Source organism: Chelonia mydas, chromosome 3 (genome assembly GCF_015237465.2).
Source record: "Chelonia mydas isolate rCheMyd1 chromosome 3, rCheMyd1.pri.v2, whole genome shotgun sequence".
Classification (NCBI taxonomy): Eukaryota; Metazoa; Chordata; order Testudines; family Cheloniidae; genus Chelonia; species Chelonia mydas.
Window position 1 is genome coordinate 9,229,998 of NC_057851.1, and position 22,140 is coordinate 9,252,137.

General features: G+C 45.5%; 1 protein-coding gene across 12 annotated transcripts in view; it reads left to right on the plus strand.

Moving 5' to 3' along the window:
• Window positions 1-22,140, plus strand: part of BLK (BLK proto-oncogene, Src family tyrosine kinase) — a 150,753-nt gene that overhangs the window by 101,452 nt on the left and 27,161 nt on the right. For 6 of the 12 annotated variants that reach the window (XM_043542111.1, XM_043542107.1, XM_043542108.1 and 3 more), the window contains 5 exons: window positions 6,391-6,508; window positions 8,390-8,438; window positions 15,216-15,309; window positions 16,678-16,776; window positions 18,504-18,607. In XM_043542111.1, coding sequence (XP_043398046.1) covers window positions 6,392-6,508; window positions 8,390-8,438; window positions 15,216-15,309; window positions 16,678-16,776; window positions 18,504-18,607 — 463 coding nt within the window. In that variant the 5' untranslated portion in view covers window position 6,391. Of the gene's footprint in view, window positions 1-6,390; window positions 6,509-8,389; window positions 8,439-15,212; window positions 15,310-16,677; window positions 16,777-18,503; window positions 18,608-22,140 lie in introns of all 12 variants that reach the window. The other 6 variants (XM_043542104.1, XM_027831064.3, XM_043542103.1 and 3 more) reach the window with 1 other exon arrangement.

Genomic DNA, 22,140 nt, shown 5'->3' on the forward strand with positions numbered 1-22,140 from the left:
AAATTTGTTTGTTATTGGTTTTTCACTTATTTACTTTCTGGAATGGGGTGGGGACAGGGGAAATAAGTGGAAAAGGGAAAGAAAGTAGAAAAAAAACATTTATTTGATATTATAGTGGTGGCAGAGTAACATTTTCTGCTGCCTATATAATTGCAATTAACTCAAGCAGTTAACTCAAAACAAATTAACTAGATTAAAAAATAGTTCTAATTAATTAGTTGTTAATTAATTAACTAGTCAGGTGATAGTCTGATAATTAATTAATTGACAGTGCATATAGATTGATTAATTGATTAATTGTGACTATTTTTAATCTAGTTAATTTGTTTTGCATTAACCACTTGAGTTAACAGTTAATTAATTAACTGCACTGTTAAACAAAAATGGAATACCAATTTAAATTTATTATAAATATTTTTGGATGTTTTTCTACATTTTCAAATATATTGATTTCAGTTACAACACAGAATACAAAGTGCACAGTGCTCACTTTATATTACAACAGTGCCAGGTGAACACCTGTTCTCATTTGCAGGTGAGATTGTAAATAAGAAGCGGGCAGCCTTATCTCCTGTAAATGTAAACAAACTTGTTTGTCTGTGCGATTGGCTGAACAAGAAGCAGGACTGAGTGGACTTGTAGGCACTACGTTTTATATTCTTTTGTTTTTGAGTGCAGTTATGTAAAAAAATCTACATTGTAAGTTGCACTTTCACGATAAAGAGATTGCACTACAGTACTTGTATGAGGTGAACTGAATTTTTTTTCCCTCTGTTTATCTTTTTTACAGTGCAAATATTTGTACTAAAAATAATCATATAAAGTGAGCACTGTACACTGTGTATTCTGTATTGTAACTGAAATCAATATATTTGAAAATGTAGAAAAACATCCAAAAATATTTATAAAAAATTTCAGTTGGTATTCTCTTATTAACAGTGTGATTAAAACTGCAATGAATTGCGAGTATTATTTTAATCTCATGATTCATTGCGATTATTTTTTAATCATTTGACAGCCGCAAATATTACTTTTTTCACACTTTTCCAGTGGAAGAAAAAATTAAAAGTATGGGAAAGTGGGTCTCCCTTGCCATTTCTCTCATTTTTTTAAAAAAAAAATTCAACTTTTTCAAGTGGGAAAAGGTAAATAAGAGGGCTGTCAATTAATCGCAGTCAACTCATGCCATTAACTCAAAACAAATTAACTCGATTAAAAATATTAATTGCAATTGATCGCAGTTTTAATTGCACTGTTAATAATAGAATACCAATTTAAATGTATTATAAATATTTTGGGTGTTTTTCTACAGCCCTAATCAATAAATCAGAATATTCCCTCCACACACACTATGTCTCATCTTTTTACCTCCTTCCCCTCTTTTTCAGCGGAAAATAAAGGGGAGAGAGATAAAAAATTGAGAGGGGAGCATTTTCCAGCTGTTTTGATACAAAACATCTCAAACCTCTCGCAAAATTTTTTTTTTCAAAATTAAAAAACTCAATTTTGCCAAAAACAATTTTTTGTGAAAAAAAATTTCAGTTCAACTCTATTTGTTGACCAAAAACCTAGTTTTTGTAAAAAATAAAATAAAATAAATTAAAAAAAATGAAAAGACATTTTGACCATCTTTGGCGGCTCAGCACCTCACAGGAGACCTGACAGATTCTCTCTTATCTATCTATCTGAGCGCTTTGCACAACAGTCATCTTCATGTAGGACTGGCATATCGGCAAATCAAGAGTATAAACAGAGTGTTTCCAGAATGTTTGAATCAGGTCAGAAATTGTAAATGCCTGCGGCTCTCGTCTTCTTACATCTCTTAAAAAGTAGGGCGGGATGATGAGCGGGGGAAAATTATTCGCAAATATTTCACAAATTCCAATTCTCATCTAGGAGGAGCCACATTTGTTCACTTTTTCTGCGTAGTTTTGTGAGAACCATTTCTAAATGTGAAACCTTCCTACGCCATCAGACAAACCAGGCGCTGCCATCTCTGTTTATCCTGGGGCCCTCTTTGCACCTCCTCTATGTTGTTAAGACCCATAAACTTTCCGTCTCCGAGTAGTGTTCAATGCAGCCATTTCTGTTTGGGGAGGAACTTATATTTGTGCAGATACACCTGGTTGCCTGCAATTCCACTTACTTTTGCCTGGATATCCTCCATGTTGAGTGGAAGGATGGTCTAGTGGTTAGGGCACTAAGCAAGGACATGGGAGACCTGGGTTTAATTCTGTACTTTGCCACAGACTTTATGTGTGATGTTGGACGAATAACTTAGTCTTTCTGTGCCTCAGTTCCCTGTCTGTAAAATGGGGATAATAACACTTGCTGTACCTCACAAAGGAGTGTTGAGGAGAAATACATTGAAAGATAGTGAGGTGCTCAGATGCCACAGGGGTGGAGACCATAGCTAGATACACACTTAGAATGAGGCTGAAGGTAGCTAGACAATCCGGAAGGAAAGTGAATGGTTTTAAGCCAAGCAAAAATAAGATCTATGATCCAACCAAAGATCAGCAGCAATGCCTCATGGCTTACTGGACCAGTAACATGACTTGAAGAGCAAATTCTGAATATCAAATACTCAAATGACCACATGTGGCAAGTAGTTCAACACACAGGCTGAAATGTATTTGCACAACGCATTCGACAACTTCAGATAATGAGCAAATTAATTACAATCATGATCCGTTCATGGACAATTCACAAGTGGGAAGAATGGGGCAAGTTCAATAAATAGATCACATTTGCTCCTAATAATCACCTAGCTCTGCTAAGCAGGGTCAGGCCCTGCCAATACTTGGATGAGAGACTGCCAAAGAAAGCCCAAGCTGCTGAAGGAAGTGGAGTAGGTGTCTGAGTAAGTGAAGCTTTCTCCTCTGAGTCAGTATTGAACCAATGTCCTTGGTGGCGTTAGGGGGCTTTGTACTGTCACACAGACCATCCAAAAACTCAGGTCCTGACTACCCGAGCGCATTGAAAGAATCCAAGTCACTTTTTGCAAGAGCAGGGCATCTTGCCAAAGGGGGGGAAGCTGGAAGCTCCGCCCCATCGGGCAAATTCTGTCTTTTAGATTTGGTGTACCTGAAACTCCCCTTCTTGCTGGAACTCATAGAATCATAGAAGATGAGGGTTGGAAGGGACCTCAGGAAGTCATCTAGTCCAACCCCCTGCTCAAAGCAGGACCAATCCCCAACTAAGTCAAGTCTGTATGCTGAGGCTTCCTGCTCTCAGTTGCCACCAGATTCCACCCCAGAGACGGCTGCATATCAGTGGCAAAGTGATTTCTATATATACACGGCTAGACTGTGCCACCCTCGTGCAAGTTGGTGAGCCATTCCTCACAGCAGGCCCTGTGAAGTCAACGGGAATTCGGTGCCGCCAGCTCTCGCGGTTTCATTGCAAGTAACGCCAATTGCGCCCTTCTCTGGGAGTGATGGGAAAAGCTCCCACCCTCTCAGGCATTTCAGCTCTGCCCAAGGGAACCCCCCTCTGATTCTCTGCCTTCAGCTTCCCCGCCTCCTGGGGGAAAGCAGCCAATCACGGCTGCAGCAGGAGGTGGGCAGAACTCTCCCCACCCCCCTGGGCTTTTTGGTAGGGGAGGGGGATTAGCCGGCACCATTCCCATGGGACAGAACGGGAGAGGAAGCCAAATGAGCCCAGCAGCTCAGGGTGGCTCTGCTTCCCCCTTTCCTCCTGCGATGAATGCGTCAGTCTGCTCTCTGCTCCTCTCCCCCCATCCCTTCAAATCCAGACCTGAGAACGTGGGGACGGGGGATTTGGTGCAGCAGCTCCGGCAGGCCTGGGAGACTGGGGTGAAGAACCCCAGAAGCAGGGATGTGCTGAGGCGGAAGGGGCAGCCGTGGGCAGTGTTGATGTGGGGCTGGGGGTGCATAATTGCAGCTGGGATGGGCAGATATGAGGTTGGGTGGGCACAGAGGTCATTACAGTTTTGGAGGTGAGGGGAAGCTGGTAGCGCCGCACAGTTGGGCACCATGTTCGGTAAATCTATGTGATTTGCTCTCAGCGGGGTCCCCCCACCAGAGCTCCTGGAGCAGGGCCCAAATCATCCATTTTGGGAGAGTGGGCAGCATGGTAATGTCCCACAGATGCTGGGTGGTGAGGGGAGCTCAAAGAGAAACCAAAACCACAGAGATGGCTTTTTGATACATGATTTTTGAGTCCGTCTACTGATTTTTTGGGGTCTGGCACATGACATTTGAATCATAGAATCATAGAATATCAGGGTTGGAAGGGACCTCAGGAGGTCATCTAGTCCAACCCCCTGCTCCAAGCAGGACCAACACCAACTAAATCAGAACTGTGGAGGTTGAACCTTGGAGGTTGGCAATCCTGGGGTGATTCATGGATAATGTGCTACTCAATTGGAGTCAGGGCATCAGAATCTGTCCTAAAACTGGTGGAGCTCTCTGGGAACCATGTGTATAAAAAGGACCGCACAGGTCAGCTTCTGATATCCTTACTCACGGAGAGCATAACTTACTCCTCAAGTTTCAGAGTAGCAGCCGTGTTAGTCTGTATCCGCAAAAAGAAAAGGAGTACTTGTGGCACCTTAGAGACTAGCAAATTTATTTGAGCACGAAAGCTTATGCTCAAATAAATTTGTTAGTCTCTAAGGTGCCACAAGTCCTCCTACTCCTCAAGTGTATCAGCATCTGACCCCACAAGTTCAGGACCATCATGTAACTAGAAACACTGCACGCTTTCTGTGCACCCTGGATTTCCATAGTTTATTGAGAAAAAAGAAAAGGAGTACTTGTGGCACCTTAGAGACTAACCAATGTATTGGAGCATAAGCTTTCGTGAGCTACAGCTCACTTCATCGGATGCTTCTTTTCCAATTTCACATGGAGAAGCTTTCATCTTCTGGTTAATCAGATGACTTGTCTGTTTTACCCTCTTCCTGTTGTTTCCATTGAAGAACTGATTAGCAGCTGCCAACGGGGAAACCAAAATCAGCTTGTAATTTACAGATGTTTTACCCTTCATAGTGTAACCCACTGGGGAGTGTGTGTTCCAGGTCACCCTCTGTGCCAATCCACACAGGCTATGAGTCATTAAAGCTTCCAGCTAGGGAGCTTTCTCTCAAGGTGCATCTCACGCTCTTATTTGTTCAATCCCCGGTGTGTCAGCCAAGAGGTCGGTCATCACATCAGCGCCATATCTGGGTATAATGCTAACCATCGGAAATAGAGGTGGATTCCCTGGGCGAAAGATCTTACAACCTAGGAGCCTGATGCTGCCACCCTGTCTCACGCCGAGTAGTCCTGCTGAGTGTGTGGGACTTGACAAGCTGCCTTGAGTTGCAGGCAGCAGTAGCTGCCCTGCCACCGAAGCAGACTCTCAGAGTCAGAGTTCATTTCCCGGCTTGTCCCCCTGGATCCAGGGTAAGGATTCAATCTGCTACTGATTTATACAAGTAGCAGAATCCTTCCTCTTCCATGCAGGATCAGCAAAAGGGGAACAAGCAAAGTCAGGGCAGCCCCCCGTTTCCCACTCCTGCTGCCCACCCATATGGGAGGGGGAGCAGCAGTCCTATAGAATCTATTCTCCCACCCCTGCAGGGGGCATAGTCCATGCAGGGTTGTAAAGGCATCTACGCGCCCTTATTCTCCTGCTTAGGCATGTAGGACAAGAGATGATTTTGCATTAAACTAAAAAATTAGAGCCGGTCGAAAAATGCCAATTTTTGCTGGCTTTTTTTTTCTTTCAAATATATATATAGGGAAGGGGAGGTGTTTAAAAACCTGTCACTGAAAAATCTTTGGGGTATCTGAAAAGTGAAACAATTTACTTCTCAGTAGAAATGTTTGGGTTTCCTAAACCTGATTTCTCCCCTCCCCCGCCCCCCATCATCGACAAAGCAGAAAATTTCGACCAAAGCAAAGAAGTAGGTTGTGGTCAGAAAGCCGTTTTTTGGCAAAGAATGTTTTGACACAAACATTTCAACCATCTCTATACAAAACCTCTGATACCTTCCAAACACTCGGCCCCAGAATGCCTGTATAGGCTTGGGCCACTGGAAAGCAAGGATGGTCCAGGGATTAGGGTGTTAGCCTCAGAGATGCATACCCAGTTCCCTTCTCTGCCACAGACTTCCTGTGTGACCTTAGACAAGTCACTCAGTTTTCCATCTGTAAGATGCAGAGAACAGTGCTTCTCAATCCTGCAGGCCTGCTGTGAGGCTCTCAGGTATTACAATAATGGGGGTCTTATAAGTACCTCTCACTCATCCCTGTGTTCCCATCTCCTACCATTTGTCCTTATCTTAGTTTGGGACCTGCTTACACCACCCTTACTTGTACTGCATAGGACCTGACTCCGTGAGTCGCCCCATCACGTGTTCATTTGTGTTCTCTCTCACAGCATGGGACTGTATGGGAGCAAACACCGCCAGTCCACGCCACAAAAGCAGTGTGAGGCTGCGAATAGGCAAAAACCTCAGGTATTCTCCAGGAAGAAACCTCCTCCACCCCTGCCCCCGGTAAGTAAGAGGCTTGTGACTTCCTTTCTGTGTCCTGTGATAACGTAGCCGTGGCGGCACAGATAGTTCTGAAATCAGCAGGGCAGCACTTGTGTTTGCCAGCGGTAACGTGAGCCCTCTAGTTCCCTTCAACTCAGGCCACCTCCTCTGTAAAGGTGAGGGAGGATGGACCAGTGGCTAGAGTGCTGCACTGGGCCTCAGGGACGTTGGTGCTATTTCTGGCTGAGCCTCAGACTTCCTCTATTCTGTGCCTCAGATCCCTATCTGTAAAATGGGGTTAATGCTCCCCTCCCTCACAGGGGTGGTGTGAGGATAAAACCTCTTCAGGACTGTGAGGTGCTCAGAGGCCCTGGAAGCATCTACATGGGTAGATTCTGTAGACCAGTGGTCATCACCCGGTCGATTGAGATTGACTGGTCGATCCTAGAGAATCTCCCAGTCGATCGCAATCTCCAGTGGTGCAGCGGGTCTGCCCCCGAAGCTCCCATTGGCCAGGAACGGGGAGCTGTGGCCAGTGGGAGCTGCAGGGGCGTTGCTTGCAGAGAGGGGCAGCGCACGGAACCACGTGCCCTCCACCTCCCGCCAGGGGCCGCGGGGCTGCACTGGTCCCTTCCAGGAGTGGTGTGGGGCCGGGGCAGGCAGGGAGCCTGCCTTAGCCTTGCTGCGCCGCTGACCAGGAACCTCCCAAGGTAAGTGCCGCCCGGTGGGCGGCCAGCACCCCAGCCCTGGGCCCCCTCCTGGAGCCAGCCCCCCTGCCCCCTCCTGCACCGCAACCCCCTACCCCAGCCCTGATCCCCCTCCCAGAGCCAACCCTGCACCCCCTCCTGCACCCCAACCCCCTGCTCCAGGTTTAGACCAGAGCCCCCTCCCACATTGCAAACCCCTCAGCTCCAGCCCAGAGCCTGCACCCTTTCCAAAACCCCAAACCCCTACCCCAGCCGAGTGAAAGTGAGTGAGGGTGGGGGAGAGTAAGCGACAGAGAGAGGTGGGATGGAATGAGTGGGGCAGGGCCTTGGGGAAGGGGCGGGGTGGACCCTGGGTTGCCCTTACATTCAGAAAGTGATCTGGGGCTTAAAAAGGTTGAAGACCACTGCTGTAGACACAAGAGGGGTTGAGACCAGATGGATGTCTGGCACAATCATTTGCTGACGCTGTGCATTATATCGAGGTGGAGAATGGACTGGATCTGGGAAGAATACAGCTAGCTAGGTGAATAACCACCCAGCCTTTGCTGTTTTCTGTTGTCTGGCTGAGAAAACCTGGAGAAATTCTAAATGACATAATTTTATCAAACGGAAAACTGAAGTGCAGAAGGATTAAACCCCTAAAACTTGGGGACTAAAGTTAGGCATCTAAAGTTAAATCTGTGTCTTTAAATAAATTTAAATTTAAATCAGGTGTAAATAATTAACCCTGATATTCATGAGCAAGGACATTCCATGAACCTCGAGACAATTATGGCAGTTTCCTGGTTTTCTGCCTGAAGTAATATTGCTTTGTAAATTTTTTCAGCAGGTTCATTGATTGCATCGTGCATCATTTAACAGAGATCTTGCAACAATGAACTGAATTACATAGCATGGCAACATTTGGAATCTAGTTAAGCAGGTAACTCCACTATGATCATCCAAATCAATTGAGAGGAGACCAGTGGTTATTTAAGGACATGAGCAAACAAGTTCTGAATGCATCATAGTAAAATATGCTAACACCATGAAAATACATAAAGAGCCTGTTCCAAAGCACATTTAAAGCAATAGAAAAACTCCCATTGGATTCAATGAGTTTAGGATCAGGCCGCGAGTGACTTTTGAGCCACAAAGCAGGTCCTTCCCCTAGTCCAGCAAAGTAACAAATGGACTTTTTTTGTTTCTCCCAAAGTTCAGACAACATATTAGTACCTCGCCTCTAAACCAACCATCAGAGCAAGGTAAGATTTTTACATTTAATCACTTTTCTGTTTCCTTCTCCTCCTCTGGGGTTCTTGCAAGACAATGTGCGGTGACTGGGTGAACCAGTTCTAATATCATCAATTCATTTGTGTTTTATTTTTTTACAATTTTCACACAGATGCACTGTTAGCTCCTTATTAGTACATCTAGACCTGGTCTCCATCTAAAACTTAGGCCGGCTTAGCTGCATGGCTCAGGGGTGGCAAAGTAGACAAATTGTTAGAAGGATTCGATGTAAATATTGGTAGTCGTCAATTTCTCTCTCTGCTCAACAGCCATAAGGGAAAACATGTTCTCTGTTAATTGGCCAAGTGGAGCAAGGTCTAGACACAGGGGGTTGAACCAGGGACCTCCAAAAATAAAATCATGAGTTGGTACAACTTGAGCTAAAGAGCTAATCTGCATTAACAATGGCTGTAATAGACTCATATCCTCTGTGGACAGGGCAGTGAGCAGGAGATGTAAGATACATTCAGTAGTCAGTTACACACACACACACAAATTGCGCTGATTTCAGTAACTCAGTTTAGTTAAATTGATGCTGGCCCTTCTGAAATAGGTTGAAGAGTGCTGTATATTGACTGCTTATATTTAATAAGGAATAAACTTCAACCAATGTAAGAGTGTCCACACAAAGGTGTTGCACTGGTAGAATTAAACTGGCAGATATTTTGTGTTTGAGCTGTGGAGCCTCATGGGAGTTGTAATTTGACTGCCTCGTGAGTCTTTCCCATGGAACGATTTTGCAGAAATTGCATTTTCTATAGGGGGAAAAGCACCATTTTGACAGAAAATTCCCAACCAGCTTTATTCTCAAGTCTGCAAAATCAGTCTGGAAATCTCAAATGCAGGCTTTTGAGGGGATTTGTCATCTCCTGTTTCCAGTCTAGCCAGAAACACAATGAGAACAGCTTCCCTCAGAAGTGGAGCTTTCACTTCTGCTTCCGGCCAAAAGGCAGAAGTACAAAGGTGCTCAGTGAAAATGAAAAATACTTCAGTGATATATTACAGGGACTTTTTCCATTCCATCTCAAAACACACACACACACACACACACACAACCAGAACGGCTTGGTTTGGGGTTGGGTTCAGTTCTAGTCTGGGGGGAAGGTTCAAAGAAACAGGGTGGTGAGGTTCTTATTTTTTCCAGACTGAGGAAGGATTTTCAAAAGTGCTCTTTTGCTACAACACAGTTTTATGAACAGTTTTGGAATAATTAATTTATTCCAGTAAGACAAGACAATTAATGTGAATTGACTGAGAAGCTCAAAATCTAGGCAGTTCAGCCATCAAAAAAGCCTAAGAAATAAAAGACCTGAGATGTGTTTTCTTCAGTATTGCCAACCTCACACATTCAAAAACCATGATTGGGGCCCCCCAGAATCATGAGAATTGCTTTAAAAATCACGAGGTGTTGTTGTTGTTGTTGTTGAAAGAATAAATGTTGGGTTCTTTTTCTTTACTTTCTGGTTTGTGAAACTTTAGGGTGAACTTGCTTCACACTTTCAATCTCTTCTCTGCAACCATGGTAGCTAAAAAATGACTTTTTTTTTAATGAAAGCTGAGATTCTTAGGTAGTCACTTGACTCCAGAGGCTGGAACTTTAAGAAAATTACCAAAAATCAATAGGATCCAGATAAAATCACAAGAATTGGCAGCACTGTACGGTGTATATTTCAATTAGGCCCATAGGCCCTATAGTTAGGGATTTTTAAAAATACAAACCTGTCTTCTTGTGGGTCTTTGCTCATTTCACACCCCATGGTTAAGTCCCCAGTGGTGACCATGAGGATTTGAAAGTTGGCATTCCCCAAAGGGCCTACATCTTCCCTGAGCTCTTGAGGGTGGGGATTGTCTTTTTATTCTGTTTGTACAGCACCTGGCACAATGGAGTCCTGATCTTGCATTTGGTAGGGGGAAGATATGGTGGTTTTGTAAAGGTGTTTGGTAAAGGGAATTCCCTTCTCCTCTGTCTTGCTATCCACATCACAGCCTGGATTTTTGGAGAACACTAGGGGTTTTTGAGCACCTTCATTTTGGGGTTGCCAACTGGGCCTGTTTTTTCATAGAGCAGGTGCTGAGTGATTTCTGAAAATCGTGGCCCCCCAAATCATTAGTCACTAATATAAAATATTTGTCCTAATGCTTGCACCACTAGACACATGGACTAAAGCATTGGGTGGGGAGGAGCTGTGTCCATTGGGAATTTTGGAAATACTGAAAAAATGAAAAGTGAAAATTTATGACCAACGTCTGAAAAACTTTCAACCTAAAACTAAAACATTTGTGACCAAAAATGTTCAGTTTTCTGAAGAAAAAAACAAAACAAAACAAAAAACCTGCAAAACAAACAAAAAGCCCACCCACGAATTTTGACACTTCCCATGAACATTTTCACCCAAATTTCCACAGAAAAAAAGTTTTGATGGAAAATGTTTGAGCAGCCTGAGAGGCCCCTGGCATTACATTACACCCAGTGGTAGCCTCAATGGAAGCTGTTGCATAAATAGGCCTCTGGTGTTTTTATGAAAGTGTTGTCTAACCCTGCTCTGAGCCCCTTACGGCCATGTCTTAAGGCCATCAGCTCTAGAGAACTGGGCCATTCCTAGCTGATCTGGGAGCACAGGACCAGAGAAAGCACAGACGGTTTAGTGTGCCCACACTAGCATTAGAATCATAGAATAGAAGATCAGGGTTGGAAGAGACCTCAGGCGGTCATCTAGTCCAACCCCCTGCTCAAAGCAGGACCAATCCCCAGCTAAATCATCCCAGCCAAGCCTTTGTCAAGCCTGACCTTCAAAATCTCTAAGGAAGGAGATTCCATCACCTCCCTAGGTAACCCATTGCAGTGCTTCACCACCCTCCTAGTGAAAAGGTTTTTCCTAATATCCAACCTAGACCTCCCCCACTGCAACTTGAGACCATTGCTCCTCGTTCTGTCATCTGCCACCACTGAGAACAGCCGAGCTCCGTCCTCTTTGGAACCCCCTTTCAGGTAGTTGAAGGCTGCTATCAAATCCCCCCTCATTCTTCTCTTCTTCAGACTAAATAATCCCAGTTCCCTCAGCCTCTCCTCATAAATCATGTGCTCCAGCCCCCTAATCATTTTTGTTGCCCTCGGCTGGACTCTTTCCAATTTTTCCACATCCTTCTTGTAGTGTGGGGCCCCAAACTGGACACAGAACTCTAGATGAGGCCTCACCAATGCCATTGCCAACTCACGTTCTGAACTGTGGCCCTTTTGCCCCACCTCCACCTAGCACTGTCGTAAAACATTTCGGGCACAATGCCCTCTGAGGAGCTATCCCACAGAACCCAGCCCAGCTCTCTGAAGCAATGGGTTCTGGGACATCTGTAACATCCACCAGTGCATGATGGGACAGCAGTGGGAGAACTGTTTGAACTAGTAGTCCCTAAACCTGTGCAGACTAAGGGAGCCCTTCTGAAAGCGAGGCTGACCCAAGCAGTCATTGGGCTGGAATTAAAGTATGCGGGTTGTTGTTGTTTTTATATTACAGCAGCGCCTAGTGGCCCTTCCCAAGGTCAGGGCTTCACTGTGCTAGGTGCTGTACAGAAGAGCTCATAAAGTGGTATTATCCCTTATTTTACAGTACTATACCACAAAGACCTGTGGTACTGATTCAGGGTTCGGGCTGTGGAACTGGGCTCAGGCTGTGGAGAGAAAATAGCAGTGCAGATATCCAGGGCTCTGAAACCTGGCAAAGGAGGAGGGTCTCAGAGCCCAGGCTCCAATCCTAGCTGGAACGTCTACACTGCTATTTTTAGCATCACAGCCCAAACCCCATGAGCCCGAGTCAGTTGACCCAAGCTCTGAGACTCGGCGCTACTGGGTCTTTTATTGCAGTGAAGATGTTCCCATAGGGCCTAATCCAAAAACCATTGCAGTCAGTGGAGAAACTGCCATTGACCAGGGTGGATAAAAATTGACCGGGCGGAGGGGGGGGCATGGATTTTTTTTTATTTAAATTGGATTTTGTTGATTTTGTTATTTAAATTATAATGTTTTTCTTCTTAAATGTTTCTTTTCTGTTTATAATGAAATATTAATTTAATACAAAATATGTTAGGACCTAAACTTATCATAATCTCTTAAAACACAAGGTGGGTGAGGTAATATCTTTTATTAGATGAACTTCTGTGGTGAAAGAGACCCGCTTTTGAGCTCAGATAGAAGAAGAGCTCCATGTGAGCTCAAAAGCTTGTCTTGAGTGATAAACACCCATTTTTTCATGGTCTGTGTGTATAAACACATCCTCACCGCATTTTCCACTTTTATGCATCTGATGAAGTGAGCTGTAACTCACGAAAGCTTATGCTCAAATAAATTGGTTAGTCTCTAAGGTGCCACAAGTACTCCTTTTCTTTTTGCGAATACAGACTAACACGGCTGCTACTCTGAAACCTGTCTTGAGTTGTAAATCAATATGGTTCAATGATGATATCCGTCAATGAGAATCCGCCTTTCTTTGGAGAATAATGGGCATTTGACCTCTCTTCTCCTCCCAATCTCATTATCACTAAACCAGGGATAAATATTAACTGCCTCTATGGCATGATGTGGGGGTTAGCACATTACCCTGTGTGACGTGCTCTGAGATCCTCAGATGGAAAGCGCCACAGTAATGCAAAACATTATGATGTTTCCAAGTTTTCGCTCTCACTGGAGCTGCTCCTACCCCATAACAGGAAGCCTCAAACTGACACACTTGAATCTGCCCAGTTGACCTTCAAGTTCCTCCCTACAAGCTGGAGGAGGCTTTGGTTTCCAGAGCCTGACTATTTCCCCCTTGGGTTATGCGACATTGCCAATAAATCTCAAACCAATAGCCAGGCCCGGCACACACAAAAACTCGTGTTGCTCTGGAGACGTATTATCTTTCAGTGAAAGGGGTAGTCTGGACTGCTTGCTGGTGGCATTATTTGAAAAGGTCAAAGAGAGAATGTGACTTGACTGTCTGTCTTGCGACGTTCTATATATAGAATATTTATCACCCCTGCTGCATTAATTAGGCTGTGCGCACACAAAGTCTTTCCACATCACATGGGTTTTTACTTAAGCTCCTAGTAGGGCTTGATTTGCCCCAGAATGTCAGGAAAGCAGAGGTCTTTTCTGCTTCAGTGGCTGTAACCAGACAGAGCACACGTGAATAGTTACATACTTGTTCAGAGAGATGCGGCCGTGCCGTAGACACAGGGCATGGAAATGTAGCCATGAAACAACACCGCCAAGTATTTCAGTGACAAAGGGTCCACACTGGAGTGGATTATTATGTTAGTCATACTCTGACAGTGTCCACAAAGTGCTGGGTGTGGCCAGCATTTAGAGTAAGATGCAGGGCCCGAGTCTACGTTTCATGGCGCCGCATTTACACTGGTGCAGCTCTGCTGGTGTAAAGTTGGTGTGTTGGGACAGAGAATCAGGCCTGGAGACTCTGCCCTGAAGCGTCTACAATCTCAGGACCTGATCCAAAGCTGATGGAAATCGAGAGGAGCCAGGAAGATGACTGCAACAGCACCAGTACTTTGAATGGTCTTGAGTGGGGAAAGGCCAGCAAGGAGGAAGCTGGAGTAGTTGAGGTCTGAGAGGAGAAATTTAGCTGAGTGGACTGAGAGGACAGGCTGGGTCTTAGGCGATGTCGACACTTCACAGAGACATGTAGAGCAGTGGTTCTCAAACTAGGGCCGCCGCTTGTGCAGGGAAAGCCCCTGGCGGGCCAGGCCGGTTTGTTTACCTGCTGCATCCGCAGGTTCGGCCGATCGCGGCTCCCACTGACCGCGGTTCGCCCCTCCAGGCCAGTGGGGGCTGCGGGAAGCGGTGTGGGCCGAGGGATGTGCTGGCCACCCTTCCTGAAGCCCCCATTGGCCTGGAGCGGAAAATCGCGGACAGTGGGAGCCGCGATCAGCTGAACCTGCAGACATGGCAGGTATAGAAAGCGGCCCGGCCCGCCAGGGGCTTTCCCTGAACAACAGTAGACAGTGAGGCACTGCTTAGGTGAGTAAAGACACACTAGAACCTTAGCGTATTTACCCTACATGGCTCTCTACATGCCCAAACAATGCCTCCCCCATCTCCACTTCTATTTTTAAGGGCAGCATCCCATTTCCTCCCTGTGCAGGAGCCTTTCCCCGATGCAGGGAAAGGCTCAGTAGCAGGGAAAGGCTCTGGCAGAGGGGAGCCTTTCACTGCTGCATATAGCGACACACCACAATGTGGACGCAGCCTGCTTTTCACGGTGGCTACTCGTACGCTACACACTGCTGCCAGTGTAGACAAGGCCTCAGAGAAGTTGTGTAGAAAGTAGCGACAAGATTTAAATGTGGCCTAGATGTGCGGGTCTAGAGAGATATTGAATTAAAAGGGAAGGCCCAGTATAAGTACTTGAGAAGATGGTGGTGTCATCCACTATGACCAAGGGCAGGGGATGGATTGGGGTTCACTAAAATCCATAAAGAAAAGGAGTACTTGTGGCACCTTAGAGACTAACCAATTTATTTGAGCATAAGCTTTCGTGAGCTACAGCTCACTTCATCCGATGAAGTGAGCTGTAGCTCACGAAAGCTTATGCTCAGATAAATTGGTTAGTCTCTAAGGTGCCACAAGTACTCCTTTTCTTTTTGCGAATACAGACTAACACGGCTGTTAATCTGAAACTAAAATCCATGCACCACATATTTAATTCCCCAGTCAAAGGCAGACCAGCTAAACCCAATAGTGTCACTGTGTCTTGCAGCAGATGAGGACTTTATGATTGTACTGTATGATTTCGCCTCCACAAGTGACCGCGACTTGGAGCTGACCAAGGGAGAGAAGCTTCAAATCCTATCTAGGTAAGTGATCCTCATCCACAGCACTTGCTGCTGAAAAAGCCTTTATAAAATACCGTGGGGCTGCAGAGATCTGGGTTCAGTGCTTGGCTGTGCCAGACTAACTCTGTGATCTTGGGAAGTCACTTGGTTCCCTCGCTGTAGAACAGGGATGATAACACATTTTGAGTCTATTGAGTTTAAAAGTTCTTTCAGACAGGGACTGTTGTTCACGTGTGTATGGACAGCACCAAGCGATGTGACTTTGCTGTGAGTTGATGCTCATACGCGCTAAAGTAGTATAAATAATGACTTGTTAGCTGTGTATACACCGTAGGCTGATCTTTGCCTTAAAAAGGATATGGGTTTGGTTTAGTTTGGGGTGGGACATTGTTTACATTGCTTTAAAAACTTTTGTGTGACCATAGTACCAGTGAAAGGCAACAGACTGACAGCCCTGAAACACATGCCATGTGTTAATCCAGATGAGAGCAGCATTGCAGGCTTGCCTTGCATTGCCCTACCATGTGACTTTCCACTCTCCCCCTCAGGGATCTGCAGTGAACGAGCTGTTTATTAAGTGTTAGTCCATGACCTCTCTGTGAGGCTGTCACAAATGGGGTTAGTGATGCTGGTGGATATTTCTGATTCAGACACCTGTCCCCTGGGCTGAGACCACTCAGCTGGTTACATGTGGGCTCTGAACATCCAGCGGATGAGAACAGCTTTCAGTTACTACCCTGGTAGTGCTGTGGTTTCTGAAGGCACTCAGAGTGGCCAAAGCAGAGAGCTGCCTAATGTAATAAAGGAAGCAGCAGTGAGGAGCAGATGGGGAATTGAAGACAATGCCCGGGTCTCTGGCTGGGAGCTTGGGACTGAAGGTGGGAAGTGAAAAACACCGACTTGTTCAGGGTTGAATAAACCAACGTCTTTAAAGGTTGCCTTTCTAGACTGCCTTCAAACTGGGGGTGGCCTATAGAAATGAGTGTCTGTGGGCCTGTCCACACTGCTGGGAGGTGTAATTCCCAGCTTGGGTAGACATACCTGCGCCAGTTCTGATCAAGCTAGTGTGCTAAAAATATCGGGGTGGCCCCGGCGGCATGGACCTCTGATCTCCGACCGGGTTGTACTTGGGCAGCTAGCCCAGCCCTGTGCTGCTGCAGGGACACTGCTATTTTTAGCACGCTAGCTTGATCACCTCCCAGCTGCAGTGTAGACATACCCTGTGGTGCTACTTGGTGAGTACAGGGTTACCTACATGGGAGAGGGCTTCAGAACGTGCCTCCTACTTTGTAAGGTTCATGAAGCCTCCAAATCCATAAGTCGTCTTAGGCGGGAGCCAGGCCAAAGCTCCTTTTGGTGTTCATGCTTCTTGTCCTGTTTGGTTTGTAGAGATGGGGACTGGTGGCTGGCAAAGTCTCTCACCACTGGAAAGAAGGGTTACGTCCCCAGTAACTTCGTCGCACAAATGGATGCCTTGGAAGTGGAAAAGTACGTGCATGAGCTTATATGAAACATAAACACTAATATCAGTGCTTTATATTTATAATAACCCCTCCCAGGGCTCTTATAAAAATAGGAGCAGGAAGGGCTGACAGTCCATCACCAAAATGCAGCCACAGCTGTGCTGGAAGGTGACAGCTGTTTCACAGCCCACCGTAATACTACACACCAGTTTAGGACAGGAAGTGGAGTTTAAAATGCAGAGTGTTTTAGGGGATGAGAATTTGGGGGGGAGGGATAGCTCAGTGGTTTGAGCATTAGCCTGCTAAACCCAGGGTTGTGAGTTCAATCCTTGAGGGGGCCATTTAGGGATCTGGGGCAAAAATTGGGGATTGGTCCTGGTTTGAGCAGGGGGTTGGACTAGATGACCTCCTGAGGTCCCTCCCAACCCTGATATTCTATGATTCAGAAGAGTAACAAAAACAGTGATACTATTCCCTATCTTTCTAATGGGAGGATTGAATTCCTAATATCTTCATATCCTTTAAATACCAGTGAATTGAAGGTCTCAGAGAAGGTGCAAATGGAGTTTCTAGTGTGGTAGAAAAGTAAAAGGCAGCATTCAATTTCAATTTGGAAGGAATTCAGTCTCTTAACATATCTGCAATCAGTAACTGCTTAAAAAGGATACACTCTGTAATATAATGCCATATGATTATTTAGTAGCTTTGGTCCCAACGAATTCCAAAGGAGACTACAGTGGGTACAGTTAAAAAAAAGGTCATTCCAGTTTAGGGTGACTAGATAGCAAGTGTGAAAAATCGGGATGGAGGTGTGGGGGGTAATAGGCACCTATATCGGATATACCAAGTATCGGGACTGTCCCTATAAAATTGGGACAGCTGGTCACCCTACTCCAGTTTCAGAGCGATTCCTGATTCCAGTGATGTGCTGTATATTTATAAAACAGGGAATACAAGTAGAACCAGCAATATCTCTAGAACTAAAATGAACTTTTTAAGTGTCTCCACTGAGGAAGAGCACTTGCATATACAGCCATCACTCCGCTCACCACTGAAAAACCTTTTCCTGGGGCAGAACATGACAGCTCTTTAACAGCCCAGCGCAATGTCACTTAGTAAGATAGAGAAGTGAAGACATGTCCAGCTGAACCTGCAAAAGAATATATACAGGCTTATCCCTGGGATATACATTCACACTGATATTTGGACGCAAAGTGGACAGAAATCTTATCCTAATCTCTTGAAAAATGTTGCATTAGGGGACTCTTCCCAACCTAAAACCATCCTGAAATGTAGTCAGTCTTAGACAGAGGAACATCCAACCTAGGACTGAAAGCGAGGGCTTGGGTTGGGTCCAGTCCCCTGCTATCACAGATAACCACCTCACCTAATCCTGTTCATCAACCTATCAGCTCCATCTTAAAACTAGTGAGGTTGTTTGCCCTCACCACCCCTGTAGGAAGGCTGTTCCAAAACCTCACTCCTCTGATGGTTAGAGAGCTTCTTCTAATTTCCAACCTGAATTTAGTCATGGCCAGTTTATCCCCAGTTTGTTGAAGTTTGTCCTTCAACTTAAATAGCTCTTCTCACTCCCCTGATGTATTTCTAAAGAGCAATCATGTCCCCTCATAGCTCCATTTTGCTAAGCTAAACACAACACTCAGCCTTTTAATGGCACGACAGTGAACAGCTGGGTAGCATTTGCCTCTTCTTGGAGCTCTTCATAACTATTTCATGACTTTTCTCCCTCAGATGGTTTTTTAAAGCTCTCAGTAGAAAAGATGCCGAACGGCTGTTGATGGCTCCTGGCAACAAAGTTGGGTCTTTCCTTGTACGAGAGAGTGAAACAAATAAAGGTAAGATTTGGGAGGTGGGTTGCCTCTGATTATTGCCGTTGCTGCACAAACCTCCAATGATTTCAGATTAGAACCCCCACAAATTTGGCTGCTTCTCCTATGGTTATACATTCTCAAAACCTACTGGAGCTGTACCAACCTAGACAGGTTAGATTGGATACAACATATCTGCAAAACTGGGCCCTACTTTCATGAGATCAGATTTTCTCACAAGATTTCTTGCATTTCCAGTTCCAGTGCCTGGGTGTGGGTGTGGAAATGATAGCTATCTGCAGAACAGCCCCTGTCATATTTTGTGCCAAAGATGTGGGAAGTTCAAGGGGAAGTGGTGCCAAAATTTTTCCATAGAATAGTTATTTTTCTCCGATGGAAATGGCTTTTTTGACAAAATGGACATTTTGTCAACATTTTTCATAGCACGTTTGGGTTTTCAACCAAAACTCAACACATTTTGAAGAACATTTTGATGAAAATAATTTCATTTTTGTGGAAATTTTTCACGGGGGGAAAAAATAATTTCCCTGCTACCTTTAATAGGGGGGAATTGATCCAAATGTTTCAGAGCCTCTGAAAGGCTTGATTCTGTGCATGGACATACGTTTGGGCCAGGGGAGAAAGGGTAATTCACGAGCTTTCTGAACTGATTCACCCATCCCTAGTTATTAATTTTCACATACACACTGATGCACAGGTGTTGAGGACTCAATCAGACATAGATGGAAGGGGGGAATCGCTGAAGTAAACAATTGTAACCCACACATGTCCTGGGTGTGGTGTTCTGTCCCCTCTAATGGAACTGAGCTACAGCCTTAACTAAGGGCCATGTAGCTTTTAGCTTATGCAATAGAGGCTCATGCATTTAGCTCCAGAGGTCCCAGGTTCGATCCCATCTGCCGCCAACTGCTGTCTGTCGGTGTTACATAATCTTTTGTGTGTATGTAACTGTTAAGATCTTGTTTCTTTGTGCTGCACTGTCAAAGGTTATGTCTCAAGGTTGCCCCTTTGGGATGAAGGCAGGCGTTCATACAGCATTCCCTGGGTGACAGCATTCCTGTGGGCCAGTCCTGGGGTACAGCCCTCCAACTGTACCTCTTAGCAAGTCCACCCTCTTCCAGAAGGGTATAAAACAGTCTAAATAAAAAGGCAAATCGTCCCAAGGCCCACAAGGAGCCAGACCCCTCCCTCACACAAAGGAGGGGAAGCTCTCTCTGTGGCTCCACAGGAAATCCCAGCTCCCAGTCTACTCCATGGATACAGGCCAAGCATTAGTCCTGGGGATGTCAATAAATGCAACAAACCAGCCTGCCTTCTTTTCTCAGGGGGCGCAGGCTAGCGGTGCTGCCAAGCTGTTCCTCTGCAAAGAGCCCCATGCCCTAGCCCTTGTCTACACTACAGATTAATTCAGTTTAATTTACGTCACTCAGGGATGTGAAAAATCCACACCCTGAGTGGCATAAGTTACACCCACTTAAGCACTATGTCGGCAGGAAAGCTTCTGCTGCCAACATACCTATCGCCTCTTGCAGAGGCAGGAGTTATTAAGCTGATGGGAGAGCTCTTTCCTGTCAACTTAAGAGCGTCTTCACCACAAGCGCTACAGCAGCCTGGTGCAGCTGCGCCTCTGGAAATGATGTAGTGTAGATGTAGCCCTAGTCTGGGAGCTCTAGCGCGGCTTGTTTCAGAGTGTAATCATAATTGGGCTGAGCACCTCCCCTTTAAGGGTCCACCCCCAGGCCTCACAAGCCATGCAGGTGCGGTGGGTTGGGTTGATTGTGACCACAGAGTTCTTTAAGCCCTTCTTGACTGGTGTGTGTGTGGGAGGCGGGGATGTTCTTTGCCCCTTCACATATGCCTTTACAATTTTAGGAAGTGTGCTGTCTGCAAAGTCCGGCAGCCATTTTGTATTCACTTCAGGGCAGAGGATTATCAGGAAGTAACAGACCGGGTTCTCCAAAGGGGACTTTGTTTTTGTTCTTTCTTGTTTTATGGTTCTTGCCTCCATCAGAGTAGAAGATGGGAGTATACTTGGTCACAGAGACAAGGTGGTTCAGTAGTTTAGGCTCTAGCCTAGGACGTGGGAGAGGTGATTCATGTCCTTGATCCACACAGACTGCCGGTGTTACTTTACACAAGTCATTTAGTTTCTCTGTGCTCCTCTGTTCCCCATCTGTAGAATGGGGACAACAGCATTTCCTTACCTCCCAGCGGTGTTGTGAGGCTACATTCATTAAAGATTGTGAGGCAGTCGGATAGTACAGTATTGGGGGCCATATAAGTATCTTAGATAGGCAGAAATTTGGAGTGTCCCCTGCAGTGGTATGAAAAGCTACTAACCTCTCCTCATTGAAATCCCTCCTCAATGCCCATTTCTACAATGTATTATGTATAAGAACCGCCACACTGGCTCAGACCAATGGTCCATCAAGCTCAATATCTTGTCTCTGACAGGGGCCAGTGTCAGAGGCTTCAAGGCAAGTTATTGGGTGAAACATCCCCTGTCGTCCAGTCCCAGCTTCTGGCATCCAGAGGTTTAGGGGCACCTGGAGTATGGGGTTCCGTCCCTGACCATCTTGGCTCAGAGCAGTTGATGGACCTGTGCTCTATGAACGTATCTAATTCTTTTTTGAGCCAGCTAATAAAAGCTTGGGGGAGGGGCAGCTGGCTTAGATTCTTGAATGTGATCGCTTCTTTCACCAACTTTCATGTGTTTCTCTTGTACCTTTGGCAAGGAAGCTCTTCAAAACAGGAACTGTCCCTTCCTCTGTGTGGCCAGTCCCTAGACATATTGTGGGCCCCACCATTACATACCAATAGTGTGGGTGACAAGCTCTTTTTCCAGCTCACAATACTGAGAGGAGCCTTCGTTGATTAGATGTGCCATTCTCAGGCAAAGAAGACCTTGCCTTGCTAAGCAGGGAGAGCAAGTTACTTGAGAAAAGGAGACTGAGCGGGGACCTGATAACAGTTTTCAGATACGTTAAGGGCTGTTATAAAGAGGACTGTGATCAATTGTTCTCCATGTCCACTGAAGATTGATCAAGAAATAGGCTTAATTTGCCGCAAGGGAGATTTAGGTTAGATATTAAGAAAAATGTCCTCACCGTAAGGGTGGTTAAGCTCTGGAACAGGCTTCCAAGGGAGTCTGTGGAATCCCCATCAATGGAGGTTTTTAAGAACAAGTTGGACAAACACCTGTCGGGGGTGGTCTAGGTCAGTGGTTTTCAACCTTTTTTCATATTTGGACCCTTGAAAAAAATTCAGATGGAGGTGTGGACCCCTTTGGAAATCTTAGACATAGTCTGTGGACCCCTAGAGGTCTGCGGACCACAGGTTGAAAACCACTGCCTTTGCGTGGGGGAGTGGACTAGATGACCTTTTGCAGTCCCTTCCCTTTCTATGATTCTATGTAACTGTCTCCAACAAGTAAGCCAAAGCCCCTGTGTTTGAAGCAGAGTGACAAACTTTTTTTCTAAACATAAAACCATGCCTTTCCCCACCCAGTGGGGACTTACTGAATTGGGTCTAGCCAGGTG